At 49.1% G+C, this 15,577-nt stretch overlaps 1 protein-coding gene across 1 annotated transcript in view; it reads left to right on the top strand.

Annotated features, from left to right (window-relative positions):
* NCOA1 (nuclear receptor coactivator 1) overlaps nucleotides 1–15,577 on the top strand; it is a 270,616-nt gene that overhangs the window by 141,964 nt on the left and 113,075 nt on the right. The window contains 1 exon segment of the mRNA XM_063123721.1: nucleotides 8,872–9,038. Coding sequence (XP_062979791.1) covers nucleotides 8,872–9,038 — 167 coding nt within the window.

Genomic DNA, 15,577 nt, shown 5'->3' on the forward strand with positions numbered 1-15,577 from the left:
CAAATTTAAAACACCGAGTTAAAATGTATTTATAGACTGTTAAAATGCTGGGAGAATAAAAAGGTCTTCACCTGGCGTCTAAAGGCATATAATGTAGGTGCCAAGCGAACCTCCTTAGGGAGCTCATTCCACAGCCGGGGTGCCACAGCAGAGAAGGCCCTGCTCCTGGTAGCCACCTGCCTCACTTCCTTTAGCAGGGGCTCGCGGAGAAGCACCCCTGAGGATGACCTTAGGGTCCGGGCAGGTACATACGGGAGGAGGCGTTCCTTCAGATAGCCTGGCCCCAAGCCGTTTAGGGCTTTAGATGTTAATACCAGCACTTTGAATCGGGCCCGGACCTGGACTGGCAGCCAATGAAGCTGGAAAAGGACTGGCGTAATGTGGTCTCGCCGGCCAGTCCCTGTTAGCAACCGTGCTGCCCTGTTTTGTACCAGTTGAAGTTTCCGGACCGTTTTCAAAGGCAGCCCTGGGCTACAAGTAAATTAATTACTGCTCCTTGATTATTATTTTTTACTGTAGTTGGAAGTGTTGTTAATGCTGTGTTTTAATATTGTGTTTTTAATATTGTATTTTAATATTGTGAACTGCTGAAAGATTTTATTATATTCAGCGGTATAGAAGTGTCACAAATAAATAGAAGAAATAAATGTGAGCCCTTCAACCCTTGCAAAGTCTGGTGCTTGGTTATTGACCATTTTAGTGGTTCTTTCTGCACCTTTTCCACCCCCTTCCCATTCATAAAGCTAAGGACTGGCGGGCAGCGCCAAAGCTAGACTCAATTATTTTTGACCGGGGAGTTAGCTTTTTGAGGCTTCCACCCCTCCCATTTAAACATAGTGGAATGGGTGAAATCTCTTCATCCTTAGTTAGAAAATGTCCTCCTCCTTCTCCTCCTCCTCCTCCTTCTCTCTCTCTCTCTCTCTCTCTCTCTGTGAGTATGAGCATGTGTCTTTTCTAATATAGCTCTAGCCCTTTTATGTGCACGCATGAAATAATACGCATCCACACTTTTTTTCATTAAGTTATTACTTTACTCACATGCACATCTGTGCTAATTTCAACACGAGCCCCACATTAACTTGTATGAGTAACTTGTATGATTAAAGTGTTTGTCAGCCCGAATTTTCGTCTGCATTGAGGTCTAGAAAGTTTGAAGCATTACAGATGACGGTACTGTTGTATGGTAGAAAGACAAACTGGCTGAAATCGTATTATTATAATGCTTTTCTGTAAGAGATATTACCCTGTTCTTCTGTCCCCTACAGCTTGAGTTGCCACAGCAACAGTAGCATCGAGTTTTGTTTTTTTAATCCCTAAATGAATTCATACACAAGTTGCTTTGCTGATTGCCCCCCTCTTCTAAATTTGACCTCAACCAAAATAATCATACTACTGTCCTAAGTGATATTTACCAGCCCTTCATTAACCGGAGCAAACTCAGTTTTCCCAGATATTTTTAAAATTCCAGTTTTAGAGTTCCATCGCATCTACTTTTTCTCCTGGTTCTCCTCCGTGATTTCTGGCTTCATTTCATTAGCACGTCAAGCTAATGGCCCCTTTCACGTGGGTTTGGGTTACCACGCTGTACGGATGAAACTTCCTGGAGGAGAAGAACCGCCCCTCCCTCCCCTTTCGTCAGCAAGCTCTCCCTTCAAAGCATACACACCTAACAAAGGAAATAATGAAGGATGGCACTACGCGGGGGCTGAAGGGCATTTTAATTCCATTTGGGGGAAATAATCCAGGCTTTCCCCACTCTAGGAAAACACGAGAAAGGGAGGGGAAGAGGTGGTCTGTCCGTAGGACAGGCATAACGTCATCTGAGGGCCTTGCTAGACCTACCGGATAATCCGTCTGGGAGGAGGGGCGACGGCGTGCTACAACTAGCGCACGCCGTCGCCCTTTTCCAGACGTAAACACGCAACGGGGCAAGGGAAAGCCCCATCGCATGCTCCGGGTTTTTGCCCCTTAAAGGGACATGTGCACAGGAGTGCACCGCTGGAAAAGGTAGGGTTTTTTTCCATAAAAAATAAAGGCTCCTCCGCTCCCCTGCCTCTGATTTCCCCCACACACAATGTCTGATGCCCGCCTGCCCGCTCGCTCGCTCACCTTTCCTCCCCCCGTCCGCTAGGCCTGTCTCCGTCCTTCTTCCTCACTGTCCGCCATGCCCGCTCGTCATGCCTGTCCCCCGTCCGCCATGCCCGCTCGTCATGCCCGTCCCCCATCTGCCATGCCTGCTCGTCATGTCCAATGCCCCCCCTGCGGGGGCCCCGTCCGTGTTTCCCCCCCCCCGCCCGATGAGCACAGCGCTCCTATGGAGTGCTGTGCCCAGTCCGTGGCTTCTCCCGGCTACTTGTGAGTAAGCGAGCAGCCGGGAAAAGCCACGGACCCTGCTAGACCTTCCGCAGCCCCGGCCTCATGCTTATCCCGGTTCAAGCGAGGTCTTAGCCCGGCCTGACCCCGGAATCCCCTGTGCGTCATCTGGATGCACAGGAGGGAGACTGGGCCTCACACCGCACTAACGCCTCGTCTAGCAACGGCCTGAGTGCCGTGCTGCAAAACTCCAAACCAGGCATGATGCAAGTGCGATAAAATACTGGTGTGATGGAGCTCTTATTTTCTTTATCACCATTTTTACAGTAGCTCTTATCTGAGAGAAGGGGCTGGTGGCAGGGGAACTGGAGGGCCTTGCTGTACTCCTCTTCACTGGTTTTGGAAAATAATTATGATAAGTGAGCTCGTTACGGCTTCCAGTGCTTTTAACAGGGCAGTGAACAGTCTTCAGAGAACAACATGGGGGGGAAAAGAAGAAGCAAAGGGTTCTTAAAATGGCAGAACATTTCTGTTGGGGCTGCATTTTTGGGAAGGGATGAGCAACTCCACTGCTTGGGTGATACAGAAGGAGGGGAAATAGTGTGAATTTGTGTGTGGCAGGGGAGTGAAGAGTTGTGTTATTCATCGCTGCTGATGTCACTGGCACAGACCAATAGGGCCAAGCCATGGTATGTTTGTACCACACAGCCCCCTCAGTCGATAGAGCCACTGGCGGAGAGGGGAGGGGAAGTGATTGCATTTTCCCATAAACAAAGATATTGCAGCTGGAGTGCTGTAAAAGCATCTGAACGCTGCTCACCAAGTAACAATAAGCTACCGTATTTCTTCAATTGTAAGACGCCATCGATTCTAAGGCGCACACTAATTTCAGTACCACCAACAGGAAAAAAAAAAAAGCTTTGATTCTAAGAAAAAATACATTTCTTTTATGAGTAGAATTTCTTAGGAATTTCTTAGAAAGATCTTAGAAAGAGCTGGGTTTTGGTGCCACTGGGCTGGGAGGGGCTTAGGGGTGAGCAGTAAACCAGGCGCTTACCCTCCCAGCTCCTCTTCGCTCACACGGCTCGCGGCTGCTGCAGGAGCTTCCTCTTTTGGCGGCCTACCTGTACGAGGAGGAGAGAGACGACTGGAGCTGCTGCGTGAGAGCAGCTTCGACGGAGCAGCACTATGGAGCAACACTACGGAGCGTGTTCAGAGGAGGGCAACCAGGATGATCAGGGGTCTGGAAACAAAGCCCTATGGAGAGAGACTGAAAGAACTGGGCATGTTTAGCCTGGAGAAGAGAAGATTGAGGGGAGACATAATAGCACTCTTCAAATACTTGAAAGGTTGTCACATGGAGGAGGGCCAGGATCTCGTCTCGATCCTCCCAGAGTGCAGGACACGGAATAACATGCTCAAGTTAAAGGAAGCCAGATTCCGTCTGGACATCAGGAAAAACTTCCTGACTGTTAGAGCAGTACGACAATGGAATCAGTTGCCTAGGGAGGTTGTGGGCTCTCCCACACTAGAGGCCTTCAAGAGGCAGCTGGACAACCACCTGTCAGGGATGCTTTAGGGTAGATTCCTGCTTTGAGCAGGGGGTTGGACTCAATGGCCTTGTAGGCCCCTTCCAACTCTGCTATTCTATAATTCTATGATTCTACTTTGGCCTCTGGCCACAGGTTTTTCGGGCCACTTTGGCCCAGCATCCGCAGGCGTGAGGAGTATTAGCAGTTTGTCCTGCCCTCCAGCAGACCAGGGGGCGGGGACTACTTCTAGGCTCCACTCGGGACGCGCACTTCCCAGCTGACGCAGCCGGGTGGGCGCGCCCGCTGGGTACAACCCAGCTGGGCGACTTCCCAGCGCGGCAGCTGGGGGGGCACCTGGTGCTTTGGGGGGGTGAGCCTCCTGACTCTTGGAGCCGCGTGTCTTCCGGGCGTGGCTGACGAGGGCCACCCGGCGCTGCGCGGGGTGCGCTGGAGGCCCCAATCAGGCTGCCAAGCAATCTCAAAAAAAAACCAATCACTTGCAAAGCGATCTCAAAAAACCCTGCATGCTCAGCTTTCCAAAAGCAATAAAGCCAGAGAGAGAAAGTTGGAATGGATGTTTCAGACACGTTTTTAATAGGATAGAGTCTTTTTGCATCTACCATATTGCTTCAATTCTAAGACGCCATTGATTCTAAGATGCACTCCATTTTTAGAGATGTTTATTTGGGGGGGGGAAGTGCGTCTTAGAATCGAAGAAATTCGGTATCACTGCAGTTAAAAACAAATTGTTTGGAACAGCACTCTAAGAGAGTTGTGCAAAGTACAGAAGTGAGTCGTTGCAGCCGAATGGAAACTGCTCCGTCTTTGTCCGCAACATTTCATGGCAAATCAGATTTTTTTATGGGTTGTTTGCCTTAGTGGCTTTTGCAAGCAAAATGATTGCCTTCCTTCCTTTCTTTCTTCCTTCCTTCCTTCCTTCCTTCCTTCCTTCCTTCCTTCCTTCCTTTTTTAATTCACATTTTGCCTTTTAGCTTATTAACTCCGTTTCTTGGCATGCTGCCGCCACGATTTATCCCCTTTGGCGTCTTACCAGTTCCTTTTTGCTTTTACTGGTCTTGTAAACTTGATCGGTTGGAGATACTTAGAACTTGATCAGTTGAGTGGCTGTTCTGCATTAATAGTCATATGGATGGGCGGGGTGGGGGGCAGGGCGTGTGCAAAATAGGAGAGAAGTTAGGAGTCCAGACCAGTGAGAGGGATTCTCTTGCATATTTCTGTGCAAACGTCAAAAAGCGCTACACCTCAAGACTGACATAGCAAAGTCCCAGTAAAATCTCAAGCACAAAAAAATACAGGATGTGATAATGGATGCATTATAAATACTTGGTAAGATAATACAAGCAATAATAAATGTGAAAATACACAACATCTGTGGTGCAAAGATGATCTGCTAATCAGAACATGTAATAATAGAAAGTCTACATCATCTTGACATCTGCTAATAATGAGCATGGAAAGCAAACTTTCAAGAACAGAATATACGCACCTGTGATCATTCTGAAGTTTCTTTTTTTCATGCTGTATGTAATGGGCTAGCTGACCAAACTCCCATTGAACACACTCACACATGCAGCAGCTGGAGAATTGTACTGCTGCAAGTAGATTCATAGAAATCTGTTGTAACCCTTTTATTAATACACTAGCTGTACCTGGCAGAACATACGCCATTGTAGCATATCTTAAAGTTTATTAATTAAATATCATCGCAGGGGCGCGGGTTGCTTGGAGGCTGCCGATATGGTGCGTCTGGAAGACCTGGGGGGCAGGGAGGTCGGGGGGAGGGGGAGCAGGTGTCCCCCTCTCCCCGGGGTTCCTGTCAGCCTTGGGCCACCCGCCCAGTTCACATGAGATTAGGCCGGGGCCGGGGCTTTGCAGCAGGCACCTGGCCACCAAGGGCCCCAGCTGTGCCTCACTCATGCTCCGGACCGTGGTGCTGCCCCCTTTGTGGGGGTGGGGAGCGAAGAGGCAGAATCATAGAATAGCAGAGTTGGAAGGGGCCTACAAGGCCTACAAGGCCCCTGCTCAATGCAGGAATCCACCCTAAAGCATCCCTGACAGATGCTTGTCCAGCTGCCTCTTGAAGGCCTCTAGTGTGGGAGAGCCCACAACCTCCCTAGGTAACTGATTCCATTGTCGTACTGCTCTAACAGTCAGGAAGTTTTTCCTGATGTCCAGCTGGAATCTGGCTTCCTTTAACTTGAGCCCGTTATTCCGTGTCCTGCACTCTGGGAGGATCGAGAAGAGATCCTGGCTCTCCTCTGTGTGACAACCTTTCAAGTATTTGAAGAGTGCTATCATGTCTCCCCTCAATCTTCTCTTCTCCAGGCTAAACATGCCCAATTCTTTCAGTCTCTCTTCATGGGGCTTTGTTTCCAGACCCCTGATCATCCTGGTTGCCCTCCTCTGAACACGCTGCAGCTTGTCTGTGTCCTTCTTGAATTGTGGAGCCCAGAACTGGATGCAGTACTCTAGGGGCGTTGCTAGACGTACCGGGTGTTCCGTCGTTGAGGAGCGGTGAAAGCGGCTTTTCCCGTTCAGCCGTGACGCCTCATCATCCACACCTGCCTTCGATTTGTGGCGGAAGTTTGCGCCGGTTGTGCTGCTGCCGCCGCGAGAACGGTTGCGCAGCCACACCGGCCTGATTGCCGCGGCTTTTTTTTTCGCTCGCTGCACGGTTTGCGCACGTCCGAAAGACCGCAAACTTGCGCAGCCGTCAGCGATGCCGCCGCCGGCCCTGGCGGCGGCAGCGGCGGCAGTGCCAGTGCCAGCCGAAGTGCTGCTGGTGCTGTTGAGGGTCAACATTGATGCGCTCACTTCCTGATGGGGGTCGTGGCGGGTGTCATATGACCCGAGGTCAATCGTCTGCATGGCCACTCTGTGCCTACATCTCCCATCATGCCTCTGAGGTGTCGGCGGCGATGACCGCCTCTGTGCCCTGTGCCCCATCCCAAGGAGCCAACCCACATCTGGCCGTAGCCATGGCAGCAGCCCACAAACAGCTCTGCCCTCTGCCAGCCTGGTACCCACACTAACAGGCAGCGTACAGCACCGCCATTATGCGGCCACGGTAGCTGCCCACCGCAAGGAGTCACCAGCCACTTTTCCGGTCCTCCGGTCCTGCGCAAACTGTCACTGGGGAAATAAAAAAAAAAAGCCGCTCCGCCGCGCTGCCCCAGCTGCCGGACTGCGCGCAAATGGCGGAGGCGGCTTGACCGAAGCCGCTGACCACTCCCCCTTAGCACGCCTTTTCCTGCCCAGTGCGGACCGCAGTGACCTCACATCCTCCCACACGTACTCCGAATTACCGCGGGACAGCAGGAAAAGGCGTCCTAAAACTCACTTTTTTAAAGTCGGGAGAAAGAGGCTTCACCGCGGGATAACGGCGGATCCTCGTGAACGTCATCTGGAAGCCTCGACGTGACTGCGGAAGGTAACGCGCGCTAGAGCCTCGTCTAGTAACGCCCTAGATGAGGCCTAACCAGGGCCGAATAGAGAGGAACCAGTACCTCACGTGATTTGGAAGCTATACTTCTATTAATACAGCCCAAAATAGCATTTGCCTTTCTTGCAGCCGTATCGCACCGTTGGTTCATATTCAGTTTGCGATCTACAACAATTCCAAGATCCTTCTCGTTTGTATCCCCCATCTTGTAACTGTGCCTTTGGTTTCTATTTCCTAAATGTAGAACTTGGCATTTATCCCTATTAAATGTCATTCTGTTGTTTTCAGCCCAGCACTCCAGCCTATCAAGATCACTTTGAAGTTTGTTTCTCTCTTCCAGGGTATTAGCTATCCCACCCAATTTTGTGTCATCTGCAAATTTGGGTAGGATTTGGGTAGGAAAGGGGGTTAGGATTAGCTTGGAAAGCCCGGAGGAGTCGGGCGAGGGGCTTAGCGACCTGTATCAGCTGAAGCCTTTACGGAAACATACCTAAGCGTTTTATAGAGAGAGATTTTATTGCTAGCTGATGATGTATATGTACCACAGATTATAACTAATCCAGAAAAACATCAAGTGGTCAAGTTATTTTGCTGGTGTCTATAATGGAACAAAGATATGCTATGGAGGGGTTTGGACCAGATAATCTTGAAGAACTGGTAACTGGAACCGACACTTAGGGATGGGCTTCCTATCGATGTTTGAGATCTCTAGGATTCTCTGAACGGTCATCTCACCGCTCGTCTTGGGCTCGATTCCCATTCGTGTTTGCAATTGCTGCTTGCTTTGCGCAATAGGAAAATTGCGCATAGCAAGAAGCGATCAAATGAGAGATCTGCGCAAACCTCTCCAAATCTGTGCATATTCCCTGCATAGACTGAAATGAGGCTGATTCAGTCTACTCCTGAGGAAATTTGCAAAAATCGAACTGGGAATCAGGAATGAGACGAGGGCGAGCGCAAGTTTGCAAAAGTTTTTGGCGGACACATGCTCGTGCTCAGGGCGTACCTAATCACACCATACCTATTCACATCACCCCCAGACCCGTTTAATGTTTGAACGGACTGGGTTGCAACAGATGTCGCTGCTCAGAGTATGTTCACCAAGCACCCAAAATCATTCAGGAAACTCAGATACTTGGGCCACAGCTAGACCTAAGGTTTATCCTGGGATCATCCAGGGTTCGCCCCTGCCTGAGCACTGGATCCCCTGTGTGTCACCTAGATGAAAAGGTTTGACTCCTGGACCATCCAGGGATAAACCTTAGGTCTAGCTATGGCCTTTGATGAACAAGTTCGACCCCTGGACCATCCAGGGATAAACCTTAGGTCTAGCTATGGCCTTTGATGAACAGGTTCGACCCCTGGACCGTCCAGGGATGAACCTTAGGTCTAGCTATGGCCTTTGATTGAACAGGTTCAACCCCTGGACCGTCCAGGGATGAACCTTAGGTCTAGCTATGGCCTTGCTTTGGGGCGATCCTCGGTGTGGGTTTCTGGCATGGGGCATGCATAGACTTTGATTATAGAGAAGTTCAGTAACTGAGGCTTGGTCTTCTATAACAGCAATGAGAAACGGCGCAGGGAGCAAGAGAACAAATACTTAGAGGAGCTGGCAGAGCTGCTCTCGGCCAATATCGGGGAGATTGACAGCCTGAGCGTCAAACCTGACAAATGCAAGATTCTGAAGAAAACCGTCGATCAGATTCAGCAGATGAAGAGACTTGAGCAAGGTAAGCCTGCAAACCTTATGTTGGTCTTCTGTTGTCGCTTCCTGGTGCAGGTGCAGGTAAAATTCCAGGCAGTGGTTCATAAATGGAGCAAATGGCCCAAAGAGAGGGCCCAGGACAACCAGAGCGGCTGTGCGAAGTCCAGGGAAAGGATAGGACGCTACGGCACTTGGGTGCCTTCCTCCCACCACCAGCCAAGACATAAGTGGATTGCAAGCCTCCTGCAGCATGAGATCTTCTTACTGATCCACAGTAGACCAGTGGATTAACAGGAACCTTCACTGCTCCATAATCCCAACCTGATTTTTAAAGGGGGAGTTCAGTGAGAGCTGCTTCCTAGTTCCGACGATAATTCCCCTGTGTGGGGGTTATTTATTTATATATTACATTTATACCCCGCCTTTTTTCCTTCCAAGGAACCCAAGGCGGTGTACATAATCCTCCTCCTCCTCTCCGTTTTATCCTCAGAACAACAACCCTGTGAGGTAGGCTGGGCTGAGAGTCTGCAACTGGCCCAAAGTCATCCAGTGGGTTTCCATGGCCGAGCGGGGACTAGAACCCGGATCTCCCGACTTCCAGTCCAACGCCTTAGCCACTACACCACACTAGGGTTAGGAAGGGGATCTGGGATTTTCTCATCTAGACCCTTTCTAATGCCTTTGTTGAATTAGTATCCCCACCCACTGATGCTCACATGGCGACTGCACTGTGTGAATCTCTACTTGGTGACTTGTGGGACAGCGCATGAGAGGTGGGTTTGGCGAGCCACAAGGCAGAGCGAGTTTAGAAGTGGGTGGGCAATTTCAAGAAGTTTGAGAAACGTTGGTCTAAGGGACAAACTCCACGTTATCTGCAAATGCATGTAATAAAGCCCCTCTGGCTGCTTTTTGAAAAGAAAAACAGCTCCAGGGAGGATTTATTTTAAGTAATGGCAGGAGGGAGGAATTGCTTAGCCCTTCCCCTGCTGCCCCTCCCCGCATGAAACCCCTATTTCCCCCTCCATACGATTTCAGATACATGTTTACTCTTGCAAACATATGTCTGGATCCAGCAGAACTGGGGGAGGAGTTGCTTTGCAGGGGTAGATTTGGAATGGGAAATTGGCCAACCAAGAACGGTCAAGCATCCTCTCGCCTCCCCTCCCTGACTGCTTCTCTGCTCAAAACAGCCCCTTGCCAAAGCTGCTTTTCATTCCAAAAAGCACGCACCATGGCTTATTAAGAACAGAAGACGAGCCCTGCTCGATCAGACCGAGGGTCTGTCTAGTCCAGCACTCTGTTCCCACAGTGGCTAGGCAGCAGTCGACCAGGGAGGAACAAGCAGGACACGGTGCAACAGCACCCTCCCGCCCATGTTCCCCAACAACTGGCCCTGGGTGCATAGTTGGAGACATTCCTTTGCGTGGAGTGAAGGAGGGGAAGGTGCTACATTTGATAAAGTAGTTCTCAGTCCCGTCACCCATGGCACACGTAGGGGCAGGCTTCAAACGTTAGGCGTGTAAACTTAAAGTGTGATGCAGCAAGCATTTGTATTAGACAGAGGTGCTTATTGCCCTCTTTTGCCTGTTGAGATGTAGTGTGTGAAATGCCGCTCTGTGTTTAGAGCACAACAGTCGTCAATTGCCTCCGCTTTAAGTCTGGATGCTTAGAATTATTGAGGGATCTTTCAGCTGTAACTAAATCATCCTTTCTTCTCCAGTGCTAGGGAAATGTCCTCCAAATGCTGTAATGTTAATGCGAACAGTCCCTTCCTCGCTTTTATTTTATTTTAGCTTCATCCAAATAGTGCTGAGTTGGTAACAGGGAGATGCATACAGTGTGGATTGCTTTAAATTAAAGCAATTTAAATCAGTGGTTTAAATTGCCCAGAACAAGACCAATTTAAAACATTGGATTTAAATAATGTTTCCAATTTGGTAATTCATATTTTTCCCAAACAAGGATCCATCCTAATCATCTTCCGCCTCATCATCAGATTTATTTTGTTAAAAGCACTATTGGTAAAAAAGAGTTCACACTAATTGGTTGCTATAACAATAAAACACGTTGGTTGGTAGCCAGAAGCTTTGGTTATTCCGCTCTCTCCTGTTTTTGTTTTTGCATTTGATTATTGTATCTGCTTAGAGACTAGCGTGGCAATTGTGAAATTAATGGATTTCTATTTGACTGCAAGACCATAAAAACATAAGAGCCAGGCTGGACCACACCAAAGGCCTGTCTCACCCAGAATATTGTTCACACAGTGGCCATCCAGATGCCTGTGTGGGAATCCCAAAGCAGGACATGAGTGCAATAGCAGCCTGGTATTCAGAGGCATTTGGCTTCCAATACTGGAAGTGGCCATCTGGACTAGTAGCTTTGAACAAGAGGTTTCCCTCCTCTTATTCAGAGGAGGGCAACCAGGATGATCAGGGGTCTGGAAACAAAGCCCTAAGAGGAGAGACTGAAAGAACTGGGCATGTTGAGCCTGGAGAAGAGAAGATTGAGGGGAGACATGAGAGCACTCTTCAAATACTTGAAAGGTTGTCACCCAGAGGAGGGCCAGGATCTCTTCTCGATCCTCCCAGAGTGCAGGACACGGAAGAACGGGCTCAAGTTAAAGAAAGCAAGATTCCGGCTGGACATCAGGAAAAACTTCCTGTTAGAGCAGTATGACAATGGAATCAGTTACCTAGGGAGGTTGTGGGCTCTCCCACACTAGAGGCCTTCAAGAGGCAGCTGGACAACCCTCTGTCAGGGATGCTGGGGGTTGGACTCGATGGCCTTATAGGCCTCTTCTAACTCTGCTATTCTGTGATTCTATGATTCTATAGCCTGACTCACTGACTTGAAGACCAGGTCCATGAGCCACAGCAGAGTTAGGAGTATGCTGGGTTGTGAACAAATGCCCACCACTTTCTGGAAGCAAGAATTGTAATTACTGGTCCAAAGAAGTGTTTCTCCATCAGATGGAAATTAAATGTTCACACTGGCTGATGAATATTCATAATATGCCACAATAATGAATACATTATATAACCTGTTCTTTCATAATTTATAATGCTTTCTGCAGAAGTCAAATAATTTCCTCCATTTTTCCTTTTACATAGAAAAACGGGCTTTGTGTTTGACAGAGGGTCTTAAAATTCTTAAGAGATTGTTTTATTTGTTCATTCATTTAATTATATTTATATCCCATATTTCCTCAAGGCTGCATATGTAGTTCTCCCTCCCTCCCTGGCCATTTTATCCTTACAACAACCCTGGGAGGTAGGTTCGTCTGAAAGATAGTGACTGGCCAAAGGCTACCAAAGAATCGTCTTCTCCCATACAATCAGCCCCACACACTCAGGTCCTCTGGGAAGGGTTTTCTCCAGTCAAGAAAAACAAGGCTGACAACTGTTACCCAGAGGACTTTTTCTTCTATCACTCCCAGACTATGGAATGGCCTGCCGGGAGAGATTCATAGAATCATAGGGCCTTGCTAGACGAGGCCTTAGCGCGCTGTGAGGCCCGGTTTCCCTGCTGTGTGTCTAGATGACGCACAGGGGAATCCGGGGTCAGGCCGCGCTGAAGCCTCCCCTAACGCGCCATAAGCGAAGTTGCTTATGGCGCACCTTTTCCACAGCCCCAGCCTCAGGCCGGGGCTGCGGAACGTCTAGCAAGGTCTGTGGCTTTTTGCGGCTACTCGCTTACTTGCGAGTAGCTGGGAAAAGCCACGGACTGGGCACAGCGCTCATATGAGCGCTGTGTCCATCGGGCCAGGGGGATCCTGGGGGGGGAGACATGGGGGGGAGGGCGGACCGGCAGGAGAGGGGGATGGCGGAGGGCAACACAGGGGACGGCGAGGGATGGCGGAGGGTGACACAGGGGACGGTGAGGGATGGCGGAGGGCGACACAGGGGATGGTGAGGAATGGCGGAGGGCGACACGGGACGGCGAGGGATGGCGGAGGGTGACACGGGATGGCGGAGGACGACACGGGATGGCGAGGAATGGCAGAGGGCAGGACGGGACGGCGAGGGATGGCGGAGGGCGACGGGATGGCGAGGGATGGTGGAGAGCGACACAGGGGACGGCGAGGGATGGCGGAGGGCGACACAGGGGACGGGGACGGCGAGGGAGGGCGGGGAAAGAGTGGGCAGGAGGCGTGGGAGGGGATCAGGAGCGGATGGGGAGGCTTAATTAAAAAAAACCCACTTACCTTCTCCAGAGTCTTGTGGCCCCTTTAACAACAACAACAACAACAACAAAAATGGCCGACGCTGCAGGGCTTCCGTAGTCCCTGCGCGTCGTGCGTCTAGGAGCCAAGGTGGCGCGTGCTAAAGTTAGCGCGCTGTCGCCCCGCCTCCATGCCAGCTTATCTGGCTGGGTCTAGCAAGGCCCATAGAATAGTAGAGTTGGAAGTGGCCTACAAGGCCATCGAGTCCAACCCCCTGCTCCATGCAGGAATCCAGCCTAAAGCTTCCCTGACAGATGCTTGTCCAGCTGCCTCTTGAATTCCTCTAGTGTGGGAGACCCCACAACCTCCCTAGGGAACTGGTTCCACTGTCGTACTGCTCTAACAGTCAGGAAGGTTTTCCTGATGTTCAGCTGGAATCGGGCTTCCCGTCATAGAATCATAGAATAGCAGAGTTGGAAGGGGCCTACAAGACCATCGAGTCCAACCCCCTGCTCCATGCAGGAATCCACCCTAAAGCATCCCTGTCCAGCTTAATTTGTCAGCTTAACTTTCTCTCTGAGTTTAAATCAGCCATAGAGACTAGTCTCTTCACTCTAGTTTTCGCACCACATGTAAGCGTACACGTAGGTGCGTTGCCAGCCAGAAAAGGGCCACAACCTGTCCTCGATAATTAAAGATTTTAGGACACAAAACGACAGGCTTAAGTTACGAGAAAACAGATTTCGGGTGAACATCCTGAAAAACTTCCCAGTGCTCAGAGTATTTATTTATTTATTCATTACATTTCTATACCGCCCAATAGGCTGAGCTCTCTGGGCGGTTCACAAAAATTAAAAACATTCAAAGTATAAAACAACAGTATAAAACCATACTATAAAATACAATATAAAAGCTCAACCAGATAAAAACAGCAGCAATGCAAAATTACAAATGTAAAACACCAAGTTAAAATTTATTTATAGACTGTTGAAATGCTGGGAGAATAAAAAGGTTTTCACCTGGTGAGACATTATATGTCTCAAGGCATATAACGTAGGTGCCAAGCGAACCTCCTTAGGGAGCTCATTCCACAGCTGGGGTGCCACAGCAGAGAAGGCCCTCCTCCTGGTTGCCACCTGCCTCACTTCCTTGGCAGGGGCTCACGGAGAAGGACCCCTGAAGATGACAGTGTAGTCAGACAGTGGAGCCCCCACTGCCCAGCGAGGCGGTGGGCTCTCTGTCGCTGGAGGTGTTCAAACAGGGACCGGAGCAGCCATCTGTCCACCATGCTTTGAACTGGATTTCTGCCCTGAGCAGGGGGATGGACTCAAGGACCTAAATGGACCCTTCCAACTCCACGATTTTTATGGACGTCTTCGTATGTTCCATTCAGATTTCATTCTACACAAAGTAATTGTTAAACATTAAAACCTGGAATTAAACATTTAAAAGTTGAACAGTGATTTTAAATCTTTAAAAATGCAGTTATTCATATTATTGGGGGTGGCGGGGGGGTACGTTGACTGCAATAGCATTCCTCACATCCGCACTTCTGCATTTTTCATTTTCGCATCCCCAGTGACGGTTAACTAATTTTGCACAGGAGGATTTGAAGTACACTTGGAAGGCTGGAATGTCCAGTTCAGATCTTGAATCTGCACCATCCACTCTGTACCCTGTGTCCAGTTTGTAGCCATCTAAGTGATCAAGTAATAATAGTATTAAATGTTGTACATTTGTTAGTACAAAGTGTTGGTCATTACCTTTAAAGCCTAAATGGTGTGGGTCCAGGTTACCTGCGGGATCGCCTTCTCCCATACAGTCCGCCCCGCACACTCAGGTCCTCTAGGGAGAACTTACGTCAGTCAGCCAAGACTAGGCTGACATCAGTTTCCCAGAGGACCTTTTCTTCTGTCGCCCCCAGATTGTAGAACGGCCTGCCGGAGGAGATTTGTAAAATTAACTCTCTGTGTGATTTTAAGGCAGCTTTAAAGTCTAGCCTTTTCCGGCAGGCCAATCCAGATCAATGTTAAATAATTAATTTTTAAGATGTATTGATTCCTGTTTTAATGTTGTTCCCCGCCTTGATCCAAAGGGAGGGGTGGGTAAGAAATAAATATATTATTATTATTATTATTATTATTATTATTATTATTATTATTATTATTCACCTACATAGCATTCAGCATAAGAACACAAGAGGATCCCTGCTGGATCAGACCAAGGGTCCATTTAGTCCAACATTCTGTTTACACAGTGGCCAACCAGCTGCCTGTGAGAGGCAACACTAAGATATGACATCAGCGCAATAGCATACAAAGTGTTTTACAACCACTGTCACAATAACCATTACAACAGCCTTGTAAGGTCGGCCAGCATACCCAACTGAGGAGAGAATTTGT

This window comes from Elgaria multicarinata, chromosome 4, assembly GCF_023053635.1.
Source record: "Elgaria multicarinata webbii isolate HBS135686 ecotype San Diego chromosome 4, rElgMul1.1.pri, whole genome shotgun sequence".
Lineage (NCBI taxonomy): Eukaryota > Metazoa > Chordata > Lepidosauria > Squamata > Anguidae > Elgaria > Elgaria multicarinata.